The following is a 20,942-nucleotide window of genomic DNA, read 5'->3' as shown; positions in this document are numbered from 1 at the left end:
AAATCATAGCTCTTTCATTTACTAGTTACAAGCTTTGATAATAGTACCCAACTCCCCTCAAATTCCTTATACAGCTAAAGGGGAAATAATATATATCTTGTAATGGGAGGATTAAATACTATTTTTGTTAAATGCCCAATTCCAAAATGTTAGATTGTGCCCTCTACTTTCCTGAAATTTATATATTTGTTTGCGTACAATTATGAAATAACATAATCATTCTTTTTACCAAATACCAATCCCACAACCTGGAGACAATCTTAGCAATTCTCTCAAAATCTCTATGAACTCAATGCATGTGTGTGTGTTTGTGTGTGTGTGATTTGAAATAGGAACATTATAAAACTATATTAGCATTTCCTAGCGAATAGCATATTCTTAAAATCTGTAGCTTTTCAAGAACTGTGACGGTTCTTGTTTGTTTACTGCTATATTCCTCTAAAAATGTGTTTGGAACAAGAGTTGTTGATTCAATAAATATTTGTTGAATGAAGGAATGAGGTTTGATTTTAAACACATATCTATCTACCTCCTTCTTAGTTTTCAGTTACATAATATCCCATTATTAGAAAATAGAATTATTTCAAGAAGCTTTTTGAATGACATGAAATTGTTGATATATAAAAAACCTTCTATAAATATTTTTGTATGAATATAATTTGAAAAAGTAGGCAGGCTTATATTTTTAGAATATATTTCTATAAATCTATTTAACAAATAGATCTAACAAATAGATCTTGACTTAACAAGTCAAGAGTTTTTCCTTTAATTTTGAAAGGTAATACCCAAAATAAAAATTATGTATTTTTGTTTGCCCAGTAAAACCTCCACTTGTTTTGAAAACAAATCAAGATTTAACTTTGGAGAATTATTTCTTTCTCTCTCTCTCTCTCAGTCCATGTGAATTTTGTGACATTAAACCCACCCCTCAAAAAAAAAACCCACCCCTCAGCTCCAGGGTGAGTGTTTGTTTGTATTGGAAACAGGGCTGCCAGATTGAGCAAATAAAAACATAGAATGTTCAGTTAAATTTGAATTTTAGAAGAACAATGAATTTTTTTTAGTATAAAATCACATACCTATACATATACATTAGAGACATATATAAACAGATACAAGTGTGTATATTAGATGTATATTAGATGTATAAGACTTTATGATGAATTAGATTAAAATTTATTGACAGAAATTCAATATTCTTGGCCATTTCTTAATCTGCATAAATAACTGAGTCTAAATTAGAGATAATAACATATAACAAATAAAAATGATAATTTTAGGCAATTTTTGTATTGCATTAATAAATGTATTGTACAATGCTAAAAATTTTTATCTTTTTTTTTAGAAATTAACTCTATGTACAGTTCTGCAACAGTTTACACTTAGTTCCATTACTAATCCCACTTCTAGAAAACTGTTTAATAAACCATATCTCCCCCGATGGATGGCACCACAACAAAGTGAAGTGTTCCTCTGAAATTATGAGATTGTGTACATATATGTGTGAGTATCTTACTGAAAATTTGAAAACTATGAATTCCCTAAAAAATAGGGTCTATGACCTTTTCTTTATATCAGCAGTATTTATCAATCTGTCTGGAATATTGCAAGAGATTAATACATCTTTGCTGAACTGAACAAAATGAAAGCACTGTATCTACAATAAGACTTTTGGCAACAGGTATACAGGGCATGAACCAGTTAACTTTCAAGTCATAGGCTCCCATACATATCTGACTTCTCAACTCAAGTTATTTTTATGCAGACTTAGGCTAATTTTTAAACTACGACAATATAAATAGGCATGATGAACATCTGTAATTTCTAGTCTTGTAGGATCAAGTAGAAAAAATTAAAACACAGGAATCATTATATTTTGAAATTCAAAAAGAGAAAACGATGAGAAAAAATAAGTTAACGCCAAGGCCATTAAATGAAAAGAAAGACATTTATTTGAGTGCATGATTTATGTTTTAAAAAAAAAACCTTGCTTTTTTGATAAAAGAATATGTTTTATGGAATCTTTATCTAGATATTAAAATGTCTAACATTATATAAAATACAGATTCTTAAAGTACTAACAAATTCTGTAAGAAGTAACATATATAACCTAATCAATTAATTTTAATTTCCCCACCCAAAATAACATTTTCTCATTACTCTCCACGTAAACTCAGTTAAGTATAACTTAATGATATTATTATTTCTTCTATTTTTGTGCCCCAAAACAATTAGCTATTGAAGGAAAGACAATGCATTTACCTCTAGAAAAGTAGTTTGTTACTCAGAGGTACTAGAATCCCACTTCTGGGTTTTAGTTTATTTTTAACTCAAATTTCAGGTTTATAATGCTAAATTCAAATCTAGGTTTTATGCAGTATGATGAAATGTGCAAGAAAGTAGTACATCATGAACACAAGGTCAGTCACTCAGTGGACAATGTCTTATCCTAGGCAATGTTTTTTATTGATTTTTAAGCATTAGAAGAGCATATTTGACTATGAAAGATAAGCAAATAATGTGGTAAAGCTCCATATCAATATATCTTTAAAACTTTTGAAGAGCTATAAGTTTAAGAGAATTAAAGAAGGAAAGTTTTTTTTAAAAAAAGAAGGAAAAGTTGCTGATACAGGAAATATCACTCAAATACACAGACCTACCTGTAATGTGAAGTTGATTAGAATTAACTTTACATTTGCCTATGGGATCTATTATTCTATGGATTTTACAGTTAGACTTTAACTGAGGCAAACTACAATTAAGCTACTCACAATACATTGGAAAAAATGTTTCCAACTGAAAAAAATTATTGCGAATATTAAGATATGCAAGATATTTTCACTCATGTTAATCAAATATAAGATTAAATATCTTCTCTTTTTTTTAACATTTTTTTTAACGTTTATTTATTTTTGAGACGGAGAGAGACAGAGCATGAACGGGGGAGCGTCAGAGGGAGAGGGAGACACAGAATCTGAAACAGGCTCCAGGCTCTGAGCTGTCAGCACAGAGCCCAATGCGGGGCTTGAACTCACAGACTAGGAGATCATGACCTGAGCTGAAGTCGGAAGCTTAACTGACAGAGCCACCCAGGCACCCCAAGATTAAATATCTTCAATGCAAGGAGTAATTATAATGTTTTGACAGGTTTCTGCTTTATGATACCTATTAAATACTCAAATTTCACTTTAAAAATGAAGATTATTAAGCATAGCAATATTTCAAGAGACTCCATTTAACATATACTTGTTCCTAATAAATATTTATATAATGTAATGAATATTTATCTAAAACTGAATGTACCATTGAAACTAAATGTTTCAATACCTCTGTAATAAGCATAAGCTATAAAAAACCAAACTCATCCTTCTACTGTATTATAACATTGACACGGATCAATATCCACTTATTGTTTCTATTCATTAACATGGCACCCACCCACATAAAAATGTTCATATCTTTTTTTTTTTTTTTTTCAACATTTATTTATTTTTTTTGGGACAGAGAGAGACAGAGCATGAACGGGGGAGGGACGGAGAGAGAGGGAGACACAGAATCGGAAACAGGCTCCAGGCTCCGAGCCATCAGCCCAGAGCCCGACGCGGGGCTCGAACTCACGGACCGCGAGATCGTGACCTGGCTGAAGTCGGACGCTTAACCGACTGCGCCACCCAGGCGCCCCAAAAATGTTCATATCTTTAATAAGGTTATCATAGAAATGAATGTGAGGTTGTTAAATGAAAAGATAAATTAAAATGAAGTCCTTTGTAGTTGTGTTTTTGTGTTTTTTAGAGTCCCTGAATTCTCAGGAGTGTTATTCAAAAAGTATTACATTAATAATAAGTTTCTGGGGCGCCTGGGTGGCGCAGTCGGTTAAGCATCCGACTTCAGCCAGGTCACGATCTCGCGGTCCGTGAGTTCGAGCCCCGCGTCGGGCTCTGGGCTGATGGCTCGGAGCCTGGAGCCTGTTTCCGATTCTGTGTCTCCCTCTCTCTCCGTCCCTCCCCCGTTCATGCTCTGTCTCTCTCTGTCCCAAAAAAAATAAATAAATGTTGAAAAAAAAAAAAAAAACATTTAAAAAAAATAATAAGTTTCTGTTATTGAAATTATACCACAAAAACAGTATAGATGTGTTTATGAGAAGCCAAAGCTTCAAATTGTTTTTTTTTAAAAGCAACATGTCAGGTTGAATTAAACTATATTAAAATAATCCAACGATATTTTGTTTTATTTTTATTTTTGATTTTTTTTTAATGTTCATTTATTTTGGGGAGACAGCAAGACCAGGGGAGGGGCATAGTGAGAGGGAGACAGAGAATCCAAAGAAGGCTCTTAACTGTCAGTGCAAAGCCCAACAAGGGGCTTGAACCCATGAACCATGAGATCATGACCTGAGCCGAAGTTGGATGCTCAACTGACTGAGCCACCCAGGTGCCCCAAGATATTTTCATTTTAAACCACTACTAATATTTTGAAAGGCAAGTAGTGTATAATTCCTCTAACAATATCACAGAAATATTCAGAAGAGAGACTCCTTCAAATAATTTTCATTTACTGTTACAAATAAATTGTCATTGCACTAATTAATCATAGTCCTCTGAGGCTTACAACAGTTGATATCTTAATGTTTCAGAAAGTGACATATCCACATACAGGAAACATACTGGGGTCTTTCCCTTTTGAGACGATTAGAATTAACTTAATAGTTAAAACTGAATAAAGAGAGGATCAAATAAAAATACATTTTTAACTTCATCCAAATAAAGTCTATAAATGGGGTTAGAATAGTAGTTACAACTAGTGCAGTTAAAAGTCTTTGGGCCTCTAAGACCAAAATGACAACCTTCTAATAATATAAAATTATTATCTAATAACAGATCTGTTAGTCATCAAAATGATATCTTTACTTTGTGCATCAACATGTAAATGGTTTCTATGACATTTAGAATTCTCTATTTAAAGGATCTAATAAGAATTAAATTTGAGAAAACACCTCAATACTTTCAACATATGATATTGTAAACATCACATGACATCTCAACAAGATGAATCTTGTATCTTGGTAGAGGCAGCAATTAAATTATTATTATAAGACTCACTACACAGATGAGTTCTAGAAAAAGGGGTATTATATTGAGGGAATATCAAGAGGACAGGATAATATTAAGAAGGACAGATGAGAACTGGCCCAGTGATCTCTAATCTTCCTATTTCTCCCTTGTTCTTTCCATGTGTAATATATATTCTGAAAGATATTGACTGAGGGTTGATGGGGGGGTGGGAAGAAGGGGAGGGTGGGTGATGGGTATTGAGGAGGACACCTGTTGGGATGAGCACTGGGTGTTGTATGGAAACCAATTTGACAATAAATTTCACATTAAAAAAATTAAAAATAAAGAAAAATAATATTAAAAAAAAAGATCCTTTTCAACTGGATTACTTTTATCATAGGGTCATGCCAAGTATGTTCTCATTGATGTTGCCTTGACCATTTACAGAAAATCAGAGAGACAGAAATGAACAGATGTAGAATTTATTTCTGGGAAGAGGGTTATCAAGTTTGCAAACATATTATAGTTAGGTTCTGAATTTTAATAGATGTTTGAAAACTAAGGAATAATTAAGAAGAATTCATGGCATTGACTAATTATATAACTTAGAATATTCTGGATTAGCTTCAAATCTTCACATATATTATTTTGTATGTGGGGAAAAGATGGTAAGCAATTATACCACTGTATTATATTATTGCACAAAATTATGCATATAAAAATATACTGACAAATGCAACAAGTACAGCACTAATAAAACTAACAACAGCATACCCATATTAATACTAATAGACTATAACACTAATGAAAAAAGAAACTTGCTTTTTCATTATATAAGTGTAAAACAATAAACCTATTTCACATTTATGCTCCTCAGATTACTATATTTCTTTGTTTCTTTCAACTAATATACACAAAGATAAAAAAAAACTGTCTAATATATTTGTATCATTAGTTGTTCTGCAAGAGCATTACTGTTTTTTCTTTTGATTGTAGGATTACAGGGAACACATATGATTAATTCTGACACAGAAAGTATCAAATTGAGGTACACTTCAAGCATACTAGAATTATGAGATAATCATGAAATAGTAAAGATTTGATTCCTTAAAAAAATATATAGGAGATAAAAACCAAAAATATTTATCACTGAGAATTTTCTTTTAAATTGCACCAGAGATCCTTCTAAAAGTAAACAGTTTTTATAACTACTTAAAGAAACTGCAAGTTGCTTAATCAATAGTATTAATATATATATATATGTATATTCAATATGAATTCTAACACTATTTACAATAACTGTTTATAACTAACCAATATTTCTACAGAGACTGACTTAAAATGAGAGTGGTAAAGTTTGCTGTAAAGCTTAAAAATTGTAGATTGATTTGTTCAATCTTAATAAGTAAAGCTGATTTGAAACTCTGTATTTAAGAAGCATATACTAATTAAGTCACAGTGATTCACATTTACTCAAATCTTTAAACCAAAGATAAGGTAACATTACTGGTACCTCTCTCCGTCGAGAAGCCCAACATGTTTGTTTGATCTTCCATACCACTGCAGCCACCAGCAATAAGGATAAAAAACAACTGGAAAATAAAATACAAATAACTTTGCTTAAAGCATTAGAAACATGTAATGAAATACAAAAGAATACACAGAGAATTTAAAAGTAAATAGAACTAACCACTCCACGTTGGTAAATAAAGCAAAAGTGGATAAATTAGCAACGTTTAAAATGCTCTCCAGTAAAATCAAAGCATACAGTAATTATTTATATTCCTTGTTATACAGTGTAGTCCATCTTTAAGATTTTTTCTGACAGGAGTATAAATTTATAAATGTTAGTCTTATGAAGCAACAGAAATCAATTTAAAATTGCTATTGAGTCATAAAAGCTGGCAACTTTATAAATTTACATTTCAAACAGGTTCATTCATTTTATCTGTATTAGCAACTATTTTAGATATGAGCATATTCCAGTGGTTTTCAATTGAAGACAATTTTGCTCCCTGTTTACCTCTAGGGCAATCTGGCAATGTCCGGAGACATGTGATAATCACAACATTGATAGGGGTACAACTTGGCATCAGACAAGCAGAGATTTGAATTTGAATACTGCTAAACACCCTGCAATGCACAGAACTGTCTCCAACAGCAAGGAGTTATCCAGTCCAAGTTGTCAGTAGTGCTGAACTTGAGAAACTCTGGCCCATGCTAATGTTTACACTAAGAAATAATTCAGTCACAGTGTTTAGACGTATGGCTTATACATATTAGGTACAATGCAGCCATAAGCTATGAAAATGTGGGATACTTTGTTAACAGTGGTTTGAGACTGGCAAATCTCAAAATAACAGAATTATGTGAGTCTGATTAATCGGTTCCAACCATGTAGCACTGTTTTCTCTCCCTTTGCTCTGTGATCGAACATTATGCTGTGAAAACACCCAGAGATGAGTAGACCTGGACCACTACAAATTCACTGGTTACAGGTCACTACAAAAAACCTTATCTTCATCCTTAATTGATAATCTTTGTATTCTTCAACTGATTCACTCATAAGCTGTGTAAATCTTAACATTTTCTACTTTTGTTAATTCCATAATATATTTTTTTCTCCCTGTTTCACTTGAAGAGAAGATCTTAGAATATTCTTCAAGGATGATAACAAAGGCAATTCTAGCACCTATCCTTTGAGTGCTGAACACATTCCTGATACTGTGCTAAACACATCACATTGATGCTTGGATTTAGTTTTATAAGAACACTTCTGGATGGAATATATGATTCCTATTTTTAAAAAGAAAACCCCAATGCTCAGAAAGTTCAAAATAAATTACTTATAGTCCCAAAGGAAATAAGTGGTACAGTCAAAATTCAAATCCACCTATGTACGCCTCAGACTCTCTCCTCCCCATCTGTTAAGGAACTCTGATCTTGTACACAATCTCATAAGAGTTGTATTTCCATTTCCATTCTCTAATCTGTTATCCAGTATCAAATAAAGTGGATAAAAAAAGAAAAAGAGAAAAAAGCCTGTGATCCTAATCTTTTTAACCACTGAAGTGCCTTTTGGTCTTAGTAATTATCTTGTCCCTAATATTTATACCCTCTGTTTCATCTTAATTTTAATTTCCACAAGTGCGCAAGTCCCATATCTCCTGAAAAAAAAAAAAAAAAAAAACTACCCTATTTTATTGACCCTATCATTTCCTCTAGTTTATTATGTGATCAAGGTAGCCACCTCTATGTCAATTTCCTCATAACCTAGTCTTATTTAACTCCTTGTAATCTGACATCTGCCTTATATACTAATAAAGTTGTTACTATTAATAATGATTAATGTTTATAAAATAGTCAACATTCTAAAGAATACTTTCCTCAAGGTGGTTTTCTAAAAATGAAATAAATAAACTGGTCTTTTCTCTATTAACTGACTTTCACTTCTCAATTGACAACACTAGCCACCCTTTCTTTAAAACTTGTTCTTAATACTTTATTTTCTGTTTTAAAGTTTTTATTTAAATTCCAGTTCCTTAACATACAGTGTAATATTAGTTTCAGGTGTACAATTTATTGAATCAATACTTACATACAACAGCCGGTGCTCATCACAAGTGCCCTCCTTCATACCCATCACCTATTTAACCCACTCACCCCCACCCCCCTCTCCTCTGGTAACGCTCAGTTTGTTCTCCATAGTAAAGTCTGTTTCTTGGTTTGCCTGTCTCTTTTTTCCCCTATGATTATTTGTTTTGTTTCTTAAATTCCACATGAGAGAAATCATATGGTATTTGTCTTTCTCTGAGTTATTTCCTTAGCATAATACTCTCTCGCTCCATATATATACTTACACAACATCTTATTTATCCATTCATCTACTCGATGGAAATTTGGGCTCTTTCCATAATTTGGCTATTGTAAATAATGCTGCTACAAATATTGGGGTGCATACATGTCTTCAAATTAGTATTTTTGTATTCTTTGGGCAAATACCTAGTAATGCAATTGCTGGATCACGGGGCAGTTCTATTTTCAACTTCCAGTTTGCATTCCCATCAACAGCATAAGAGGATTCCCCTTTCTCCACACCCTCACCAACATCTATTAGTTCTTATGTTGTTAATTTTAACTATCCTGACTGGTATGAGGGGGTATTTTGTAGTAGTTTTGATTTGTATTTCCCTGATGATGATCATGTTAAGCATCTTTTCATGTGTCTGTTGGCCATGTGTATATCTTCTTTAGAAAATGTCTATTCATGTCTTCCCATTTTTAATTAGATGTGTTTTTTGGATATTGAATTCTATCAGATCTTTATATATTTTAGATACTCTTTTCCAGATATGTCATTTGCAAATATCTTTTCCCATTCCATAGGTTGCCTTTTAGTTTTATTGATTGTTTCCTTCACTGCACAGAAGCTTCTTATTTTGATAAAGTCCCAACAGTTTATTTTTGCCTTTGTTTCCCTTTCCTAAGGAGACATATCTAGTAAGAAATTGCTATAGCCAATGTCAAAGAGGTTACTGCTGTGTCATCCTCTAGAACTTTTATGGTTTCCTGTCTCACATTTAGATCTTTTTTTTTTTTTTTAATTTTTTTTTTTTCAACGTTTATTTATTTTTGGGACAGAGAGAGACAGAGCATGAACGGGGGAGGGGCAGAGAGAGAGGGAGACACAGAATCGGAAACAGGCTCCAGGCTCTGAGCCATCAGCCCAGAGCCCGACGCGGGGCTCGAACTCACGGACCGCGAGATCGTGACCTGGCTGAAGTCGGACTGCGCCACCCAGGCGCCCCATAGATCTTTCATCCATTTCAAATGTATATTTGTGTTTGTGTGTGAAAGTGGTTCAGTTTCATTTTTCTGCCTGTTGCTGTCCACTTTTCCCAACACTATTTGTTGAAGAGACTCTTTTTTTTCCCTCAGATATTCTTTCCTCTTTTGTCAAAGATTAATTGACCATAAAGTTGCAAGTTGATTTTTGGATTTTCTATTCTCTTCCATTGATCTATGTGTCTGTTTTTGTCGCAATACCATACTATCTTGATCAAACTAGAGCGTTGTAATATAACTTGAATTCCAGAATTGTGATGCCTACAGCTTTGCTTTTCCTTTTCAAGGTTGCTTTGGCTATTCGGGGTCTTTTGTGCTTCCACACAAATTTCAGGATTGTTGTTCTAACTTTGCGAAAAATGCTGTTGGTATTTTGATAGGGATTGCATTAAATATATAGATTGCTTTGGGTAATATAGCCATTTTAACAATATTTGTTCTTCTAATCCATGAGCATGGAATGTTTTCAATTTCTTTGTGTCATCTTAAATTTCTTTCATCAGTGTTTTATAGTTTTCAGAGAATAGGTTTATTACCTCTTTAATTAGGTTTATTCCTAGATATCCTATGGTTTTTGATGCAATTGTAAATAGGATTGATTCCTTCATTTCTCTTTCTGCTGCTTTATTACTGGTATATAGAAATACAACAGATTTCTGCATGTTGATTTTGTATCCTGCAATTTCACTGAATTTATCAGTTCTAGCAATTTTTTGGTGGGGACCTTCAGTTTTTCTACATACAGTATCATGTCATCTGCAAATAGTGAAAGTTTTAATTCTTCCTTGTTGATTAGGATGCTTTTTATTTCTTTTTGTTGTCTGACTGCTGTGGCTAGGACTTACAGTACTATGTTGGATAAAAATGGCGAGAGTCGATATCTTTGTCTTGTTCCTGACCTTCATGGAAGAACTCTCAATATTTCCTTCTTGAGGATGATATTAGCTGTGGGCTTTTTATATGTGGCCTTTATTATGTTGAGGTGTGTTCCCTTTAGCCCTACTTTGTTGAAGGATTTCATCAAGAATGGATGCTGTATTTTGTGAAATGCTTTGTCTGCATATTGAAAGGATCATACAGGGTTCTTATCCTTTCTTTTATCAATGCGTTGTATCACACTGATTGATTTGCAAATATCGAACCACCCTTGCAGCCCAGGAATAAATCCTGCTTGATGGTGGTGAATGATTCTTTTAATACACTGTTGGATTCGGTTTGGTAGCACTTTATTGAGAATTTCTGCATCCATTTCATCAGGGATATTAGCCTGTAATTTTATTTTTTAATGGAATCTTTGTCTGGTTTTATATCAAGATAATGTTGGCTTCATAGAATGAATTTGGAAGTTTTCCTTTCTTTTCTGTTTTTTGGACTAGTTTGAGAAGAATAGGTATGAGCTCTTCTTTAAATGTTTGGTAAAATTTGCCTGTGAAGCCATCTGGCCTTGACTTTCGTTTGTTGGAAGAGATTTAATTCAATTTTTTTTTTTTTGCTGGTTATTGGTCTGTTCAAGTTTTCTATTTCTTCCTGTTTCAATTTTGGTAGTTTATATGTTTCTAGGAATTTATTCTTTTTCTCCGGGTTGTCCAATTTTTTGGCATATAATTTTTCACAATATTCTCTCATAATTGTTTGTATTTCTGTGGTGTTGTTTGTTATTTCTCCTGTCTCATTTGTGAGTTTATTTATTTGGGTCTTTTTTCTTTTTGATAAATCTTGCTAGGGGGTTATCAATTTTATTAATTTTTTTGAAGAAATTATCTTATTGGTTTCCCTTCATCCTTCCTGACACAGTACAGGGTCAGTGAAAGTTGGCTGCATTCCAGGTTTTCTCTTTTAAATTATGGACATTCCCTAAAAGCCAGTTTACATCATGCTGTTGTTACCTTCTCTTGCTCTCAGAAAGCGCAAGCTCAGTTATCCTCATGGTCTCAGCTATAACCTTAATTGGAATGATTTCCAAACCTTTATCATTAGACCTGCCCAAATGAAAGCATCTTGTCACTAAAGGTGAACTAACAGATTTATTTCAGATGCCCTCCCAGGAAAGAAATTCCCAGCAAACTCTGTAATCCAGCCCCTAATCACTCATCAAAGCTGAGAAGCTGCTGACTCACAAGCATTCTATTTTTAGCTAGCTCAAACTAGAAAAATGTTCTTCTATTAAGCTCTTTCTAACTTTTATCAATCAATGCTGCTTCTGCCTTCTGGGTTATATGTTAAAACTTCTTTATATATTTGAAGAAGCCTACAGGATTCCTTCTAGTTCACTAGTTCTCAGTCAGAAAAGTTTTGTACTCCAGAAGATATTTGGTAGTGTCTGGAGACATTTTGGTTTCACCATTTGGTGGACGTCTAGTGGGATGCTGGTAAATGCCTTACAAAACACAAGTCGCCCCCCCTCCCCCATAACAAAGATTTTCCCATCTTAATATTCCAATAGTGCCATGAAACCCTGTTCTAGTCTCAATTATTGCCATTGTTGTATCCCAGATTAACACTGTAACTGTTAAAATGTGGTAGTAAAAAGTAAAGACTAAGAATCCATTTATCTGAATTTGAGTCCTTTAACATGAGATATATCACCTCCAATATACTGTGCCCAATCTGAACTCATGAATAAAATTCATAATAATAAAAGACACAAACATCCATTGAGTAATATGTACCAAGTACGGTTATGTGTTTTACATGGATTATTTAATTACCACAATCACACATGATATACCACGTATACTGTTATGAACTTATTTAAAGATAAGAGAGCTAAGTCATAGAGACTCTAAATAAGTTGCCTAAGTTACAAAAGTCTTAAATTGCAAGTTCTCCCTTTCTCCCAACTTCTTTTGATTCACCATTTCTTTTCAGCTAAAATGTAAAAACACATTTAACTTCAGAATCCCTGTGCCAAGGGGCGTCTGGGTGGCTCAGTCAGTTAAGCCTCCAACTTTGGATCAGATCCTAATCTCACAGCTCAGCCTCTGAGTTCGAGCCCCGCCTCAGGCTCTGTATTGACAGGTCAGAACCTGGAAACTGCTTAGGATTCTGAGTCTCTGTCTCTCTTTGCACACCCCCACTCCCACCCCCATCCCACTCACACTCTGTGTGTGTCTCTCTCTCTCGAAAATAAACATGAAAAAAATAATAAAACCAAGATGATGTCAACAAATAGGCAAAACAATAAAGTTTTAACAAAATTTTAATAATCTCCAATAAATATTAGAAACCTAGTGAAATATACCTCAGTTCCTGGCCTATAGTAGTTGTCATTAAGTTTTTGTTAAATGAATGAAATTCATTCTTCAATAGATCGAAAAATCTGTAATTGTTTCTGATATTAGATGTCCTATTTGGCATTTTAATCCCTATAGCAAGGAAATATTTACAAATATTTTTTTTTATTTCTAATAAACCAAACTGCAAATAAAAGTTATAGTCCCTTTTTTAAGGGACCATAAAAACAAAGATTCTTGACAGATTTACCCCGCATTGTTGAAAACTCATTCTTTTGTGACTATCAGAAAACCCTAGTCCATACTGACAATCCTGGAAACCTTTAGAATGACAAAATTTCCATCAATCTTCATTACTTGATAGAGCAGTGCCCTGCACACCGCCCTGTTCTTTCCATTGGTTTCCTTATGCCCAATGGATGCTCCGTGAGTGAGAAATAGACTTTTATTAAATCAATGACTAAGATTTCTGGGTTTATCTGGTCTAATTAGCTTTTCCCTAATATATCTTTTAACTCAAAGGTCTTAATGGGTAACATCAAGTATTAGCATCCCTTAATCTACTATGTGGCACTTTGGTCAGAGAAAAACTAGTTTCACTGCTTTCTTTCACATCTTCTTTTTTCTTTCATATTATACAATAGCTCATATTGCTCCTTAGTATAGATATGGGTTGGGGGGGCATGCAGGAATAATTGGGCATTCATTTCTTAATAAAGTCTGCTGTATAATAATAACAGAAGATCTGAAAGGTTCAACACCCTTTAGTAAAATCCTCCTAATGGAAATAGAAAAAAAAAAACAGAAATGAAAAGAAATATAAAAAGGCAAGTACATGAGCTACAGGAATAAAAAAGAGAAGCGTAGGAACTTAGAGAGAAATATTTCAATAATTTGATTTTAACCTTCATAAAATGGTCATTATGGAAAGGATTCTTAATATGAAAAACCATGGAACTCATTAGGTATTCTCATTTAGTGAAAATTAAAAAGAATTCAATAAATGTAACACAGTGTGGTATAAGGTTATATTGTAAAGCAGGTTTCTAGTGACAAAGAAATATCCTCTGGTGGTAATCTAGTTGGCCAAATGCAAAAAGAGATAATATTGTCACTATTTTATAGCAATTTGAGGTTAATTGATCATAAAATTCAAGTCTTAAATACATATTTTAAAAGATGGTTTGGGCATATTAATCTTTTATTCCACTGAAAAATGCTACAAACTAGGGAATTGTTTTGAAATATAGAAACATATTATTTTAAAAAGTAATTTACCTCCTAATAACTGCTATTCCAGAAAATATCTTTCAAGGGTTTTAAAAATACCTTCCTAACACTTGAAAGATGTTTTTTTTCTTATCAACTAAAATATTAACAAAGTAAATTGCTAACTTAGAATGCAATAAAAACTCCATATTTAAAAAATTATTTGTTTTAGTTATTAGATTGGCAAAGATGAAAAATCAACAAGGTCTAGTGGGTAAAGGTGGAAAAACAATGTGTTCATTGCAATAAACTGTTACGAATTTTCTGAGGATTGTTAAGCAAGAGTTAATTATACCTTAGGATGCATTGTCAGCTAAGATGATTTCAAAGGCAAGAGACAGAAATCTAACACAAAATGGTATAAACAATATCAGGACTAGATGGATTTTATACTTCCTGCTATGAAAATAAATTGTGTTCTCCCAAAATTCCTATGCTGAAGTCCAACATCCAATGTGACTATATTTTAGAGATAAGTAATTTAGGAGGTAATCAGGTTAAATGAGGTCATTAGGGTAGGGTCCTGATTCAACAGTATTTTGTTTTCAATTTTCTTTAAATAAAAAAAAATGATGCTTATTTATTTATTTATTTATTTATTTTATGTTTTTAAAGAAAGAGAGAGAGCAAGCCAGGGAGGGGCAGAGAAAGAAAGGGAGAGAGAAATCCCAAGCATGTTCCATGCTGTCAGCCCAGAGCCCCCATGCAGGGCTTGAACCAACGAACTGTGAGATCATGACCTGAGCAGAAATTGAGTTGAATGGTCAACCAACTGAGCCACCCAGGTGCCCCAGGATTAATGTTCTTATAAGAAGATACCCAGAGAGCTTGCTCTTTCCTTTTTTTTGTTCTTCTCTTCTCTTTTCTTTTCCTTTTCTTTTATCTTTCTCTCTCCCCCTCTCTCTCTTCCTCCTTCTCACCCCCCTCCCAGCCTTCCTCTCCCTCTTCTTCCATTGTGCACACACTGAAGAAAGGCCATGTGAGCACACAGTGAGAAAGTGGCCATTGGTAAGCCAAGAGGAAGCCTACATCAGAAACCAACCACAGCAGCACCCTGATCTTGGACTCCTCAGCCCCCTGGACTGTGAGATAATAAATTTCTGTGGTTTAAGTCACTAGTCTGTGTAGTATTTTGTATGGCAGCATGAGCAGAGGCAGATTTGGGTACCAGGAAGTGGGTGCTGCTTGTAACAAATGTCTATAAATGTGGAAGCAGCCCTGGAACTGAGTAATGGGTAGAGGCTGGGGGAAATCTGAGGAGCATGTGAGAAAAAGCCTTGATTTCTATGAAGAGACTGTTGGAAGAAATGGATGATGTTAAAAGCGATTCTGGAGAGAGCTCAGAAAGAATCAAGTACAGCTAGAGAGAAGGCCTCTCAATCGCTTCTCGGCCTTTTGGCTAAGATCAAGTGGAGAGAAGGTCTCTCTTCTTAGAGAATGCATAAATGATCACAAACAGAATGTTGATATACATACATACAGATGTTAAAGACCATTCTGGTAAAGTCTCAGATAGAAATAAGCAACATGTTAATAGGAACTGGAGGAAAGGCCATCCTTGTTATAAAATGGCAAAGAACTTAGCTGAATTGTGTTCCAGTGTTTTGTGGAAGGTAGAATTTACAAGCTATAAAATTGGATATTAGCAGAGAATACTTCTAAGCAGAGTATTGAAGACAGAGCTTTGGATCTCCTCATGTCTTATAGCTAAATGCAAGAAGAGAGATGACTTGGAGAAGGAACTGTCTAGAAAAAAAAAAGAACAAGAACTTGGAGGTTTGGAAAATTCTCAGCTTAAACCATATTGCAAAATCTGAAAAATCATGTTCTGAAGATAACATTAAAGGGTGTAGCTGAGCAACCATTTATAAAAAAGATATCATGGGTATGATTCAGGGACTTAATCAGCCATCTCAGCAGAACCAGGAATAGAGATGAGATTTTACCAGCAGAGACACTGTGAGTGTGAACTAAAGGGGGCAGAGAAAACAAAAGGGAATGAAAGAAGGGTGTCAGGCTTCTTGGATTCTACAGATTGGCACCATGGAGATATTTATTCAGTTGGGAATGTGCTTTACCCTTTAAGAAAAGGGAGTGATCCTAAAGTTAAGTAAGAGATCATCAGGGCAAGACTGGTTGGTTGTTCCTTAATTTTCAAGGGTGGGACCTCTGTGGGGACCAAGATGCCACCATCTAGGGATAAAGGGGGATAAAGCTGCAGCACAGTGCTGCAGGGGCAGGGCCACCTCACAATGCTAAGAAGGCGGGGCCACTCCGTAGAGCTGTGTGGTGACACTGCCACCCCAGTGTATCTGGACGAAGGGCACTGAACCAAAGAGGATTATTCTCAAATTTTTAACATTTGGTGGAATTTGCCTTGCTAGGTTTTAGACTTGCTTGGGACCAGTTCCCCCTTTCTTCTTCAGATATCTCCCTTAAGAATTGAGAATGCGGACCCAACCATGGTATTTTGGAATCATAGAAATTGTCTGGTTTTACTGGTTCACAGGCAGAGAAAATATTGCCTCAGGATGAATTGTATCCTAAATCTCATCCATATCTGATATAGATGGTATTTACATGAGGCTTCAGACTTTAAAACTTTAGAGCTGATGTAGGAATGAGTTAAGGCTTTTGAGATTGTTGGGATGGAGTGGATGTATTTCGCATGCAAAAAGGACATGATTGTGGGAGGCCACAGGCAGAATATAATGGATGAATTGTATTCCTCCAAAATTCATATGTTGAAACCCTAAACCTGAAAGTGATTATATTTGAAAACAGGGACTTTGGGTTGTAACTGAGGTTAAATGAGGTCATAAGGGAGGAATCCTGAACCAACAGAATTAGTGTCCTTATAAAAAGAGACCCCAGAGAGCTGGCATTTTCTCTCCATCTCCTTGCATTGAGGAAAAGTGATGTGAACGCACGGCAAGAACGCAGCCGTCTGCAAACCAAGCATTCTCACACCAGAAACCAACAATACTCGCACTCAAATCTTGGACTTCCCAGCCAGCAGGACTGTAGGATTTATAAATTTCTGGTGTTAAAGCCACTCTGTCTGCGGTAGGGCAGCCAAGCCGACTAAGCCACTCCTCAAGGTCAGAAGGAAAAAAATAACTGCCAGGTTTGGACTGATCGGCACACTGGCTACATTGCTCTCTGATTCTCCGAACTATACACTCTACTGTGCATCAGCTCTGGCCTCAGGCCCGTTTCCCTCTTAGGAACACAAACGGATGCAGGAATTCCAGGACTCCCATTACATACCATTCATTACACATGGCTACTCTTCACCTATCACATGCCTATTGAAGCTAGGCACTAACTGGCTTTAGGCCACCTGTGAGGCTAGTGAGGGATCAATCCCACTCAAATTCATTGCTGTATACCCATATGGAAGGAGTTAAATGAAGGCTGAGAAATAATTCATATAATATACTTTAGATATCATTTATGTAAAATTCTTAAGAAAATACCCAAATGAACTCCCTCCAAACTGCTAACAGATTTACAAATGTACAGAGCGTCTTTGATAAATCCTTCCTTGAAATAGTTTACGTAAGGTAGGGAGAAACAACATCTCGTAAGGAAGATCCTCCTGGTTAACTCCTCCTGTTACAAATAATCTACCTGGATAATACCTTAATCTCCCAAATTTACAACAGAAATTGATTAATGGTCAATGTATACAAATGCTCTTTTCCACACCCAGTTTTTATTTAAAGCACACCTTAATGAAATCATGTGGTTAGGGTAAATGTTTAAGTATAAGATTTCCTTAATATTTTAAAAGTAGGAAATGCTCTTCTTAAAAAAAACTTTTCTAGACCATCAGTTCTAGTTTTCTAGAACATAGCATACACAGAAATATCACAAGCACACAGCTCAGTGAATTATCACAAAGGTAATATACCCATGTAACCAACATCCCAATAAAACAATAGTAATTTACCCATTCCTTCCTCCTCAAAGATAGCTCTCATGCTGATTTTTAATACCGTAGTTTGGTTCTACCTATTTCTGAACTTCATACAAATGAAATCCTACAGTATTCGTTCTTTTGTTTCTGGCTTCCTTTGTTCAACACTATTGTTTGGAGTGACATCTATATTGTTCTTGTAGGATCAGTTCGGTTTTTTTTTTCTGTTACCCCGTATTTTTTCCTTTATACGGCTATATTCTCCATTCCATTATTTTTGGGTATTTGAGATATTCTCAGGTTTTGGCTATTTAAAACACACTGCTATAGCTATTTTTGCATGGCTTTTGATGGAATGGATTCCACTTCAGGGTGCAGTGTCAGCTTGTTTTCAGTTGTTGCCCCAGTTCCTAGCCTATCAAAAGTGTGGAGAGTGCCAGCACCCTCTCCAACATTTGGTTCTTGTTTTTGCTTTGCTTTGTTTTTTGTTTGTTTATTTGTTTGTTTTAGCCACTGTAATAGGTATATGGGAAGTAGAATTATACTATGGTTTTAATTTGTCTTCCCTGATGAAAATTAGGTTGAGCAATAAACACTGGCATTCCTTGACTTGCTAACAAAACTTAAGAATGGTCCACTTCTGTCACAGCCCTCTCTACTTGCTGAGTTTGTATTCTACTGGGAATGTTGAGACTCCCTATAACAATACTTTGTTTCAGCCCATCTGTAGGCTGTGGTTACAACGCACTGGAAGCTCAGAAGCATTTTCAGGGCTGTTTGAGTCTGTCCTTCAGGTTCAGTCTGGGGCCTAAACCCAGTTCTAACCACCAGCTCAGTCTCAGATTCTTTGGTATGCTAATTAGGATCATAGCCTCATAAGTCCCAGAAATTCATAAACAACTTAGGGGATGGCTTTTTTTCTTTCTGTTATTTCCCAGATCCTTTCTGGTTCCCTGGGCTCCACTTTTTATCCTCTGCTCAGAAACTGCCCAGTTCTGTGATGGTGCCACATTCTGTGCTAGGAGGACAGAGAAAAGGAAAAAGCAATGGCGTTTGTCTTGGCCCTCTTGTAACCACAACTCTACCTTATATTAAGGAAGATTCCTCTCCCTCTGAGATTTGGCTCTTCCAGCTTCTCATTCCTAGCCATTTTTGCTGCAGCCAATGTTACTCCTGCAAGGCTGCTTGGGATTGGGGGTGAGTGAATTAAGGACAAAGAGGAAAAAAATGGAAGGGGGTTCTCCACTACTCACTCTGAGCTTTAAGAGTTTCCTTTGCAGGGGCATCTGGGTGATTCAGTTGGTTAAACATTGGACTCTTGACTTTGCTTCAGGTCATGATCTCACAGTTCTTGGGTTTGAGCCCACGTTGGGGCTGACAGCACAGAGCCTGCTTGGGATCCTCTTTCTCCCTCTCTCTCTGGCCCTCCACACCCCCCTCTCAAAATAAATAAATAAACTTAAAAGAGTTTCCTTTTCTACACCATAACTCAGAACTAGGGGGTATTTCCAGAATGTTTCTTGTCTAGATCTCAGTAGTCACTCTGAGTTTTCAGCCTCCATTTAGTTTCAAGTCAGGGGATACCAAGGGAAAGTAACAGTAAATTCCCAAACAGTTCAGGGGCACTTTCAATTCTGGTCTTCTCTGATCTTCCTGCTGATACTTACTTTTCAGAATTATCAAATAGCTGCCCCTAGATTTTATCCAGGTTTTACAGTAGAAATCAGTGGGAGATTTAAAAAAAGATGGATACTTACAGCCTTCAACTTAAAGTCACTAGCTATATTAGCCTTAACAAGAGAGTCAGCCTGTCCTTTGAATCTTTGAAGCCAGGCATTGATTAACTTATTCTTTCCAGCTATGAAAGTCCTAGATGGCATCTTCTACCAACCTAAGGCTGTTTCGTCTACACTGAAAATCTGTTGTTTAGTGTAGCCATCTTTGTTAACTATCTTAGCTAGATCTTCTGGATAATTTGCTGCAGTGTCTAAATCATACTTAGTGGTGAAAGATTAAAAGCTTTTCCTCTAAAATCAGGAAGAAGATACCTGCTTCTGCCACTTCTATTCAATGTGGTAGTGGATAGAGCAATTGATGAGAAAAAGAAATAAAAGGCACCCAAATTGGAAAAGAAGAAGTAAAATTATATGTTTGCAAATAATAGGACCTTATACATAGGAAACCCTAAAAGTTCCACAAACACAAAAAACTTAGAATTAATAAACAAATGCAGCAAAGTAGCAGGACACAAAGTCAACACAAAAATGTGCTGCAGTTGTATATACTAATTTCTGAGAAGAAATTAACTAAACACCTCCATTTACAATAGCATCAAAAAGGATAAAATACTTGGGAATTAATCAAGGAAGTGAAAGATTTGTACAATAAAAACTACAAAATATTGCTGAAAATATATTAAAGACAAGTAAATGGAAAGACATTTCACATTCATGGATTTGAAGACTCAATACCTTAAAGATGTTGACACTATCCAAAGCAATCTACACATACAATACAATCCTTATCAAAATCCCAACAACTTTTTTTTTTCAGAAATGAAAAATTCATGCTAAAATTCATATGGAACCTCAAGGACCATAGATAGCAAAGAAAAAAATAGAC

At 35.0% G+C, this 20,942-nt stretch overlaps 1 protein-coding gene across 2 annotated transcripts in view; it reads right to left on the bottom strand.

Annotated features, from left to right (window-relative positions):
- The window catches only part of ATRNL1 (attractin like 1), a 772,750-nt gene that overhangs the window by 392,906 nt on the left and 358,902 nt on the right, over positions 1-20,942 (bottom strand). For both annotated transcript variants that reach the window (XM_025917756.2, XM_086680957.1), the window contains exon 26: positions 6,565-6,643. In XM_025917756.2, coding sequence (XP_025773541.2) covers positions 6,565-6,643 — 79 coding nt within the window. The remainder of the gene's footprint in view (positions 1-6,564; positions 6,644-20,942) is intronic.

Source organism: Puma concolor, chromosome D2 (genome assembly GCF_028749965.1).
Source record: "Puma concolor isolate L17-30 chromosome D2, mPumCon1.1.hap2, whole genome shotgun sequence".
Classification (NCBI taxonomy): Eukaryota; Metazoa; Chordata; class Mammalia; order Carnivora; family Felidae; genus Puma; species Puma concolor.
Note: the sequence above shows the minus strand (reverse complement) of the source record. Positions and strands in the feature narration are given on the sequence as shown.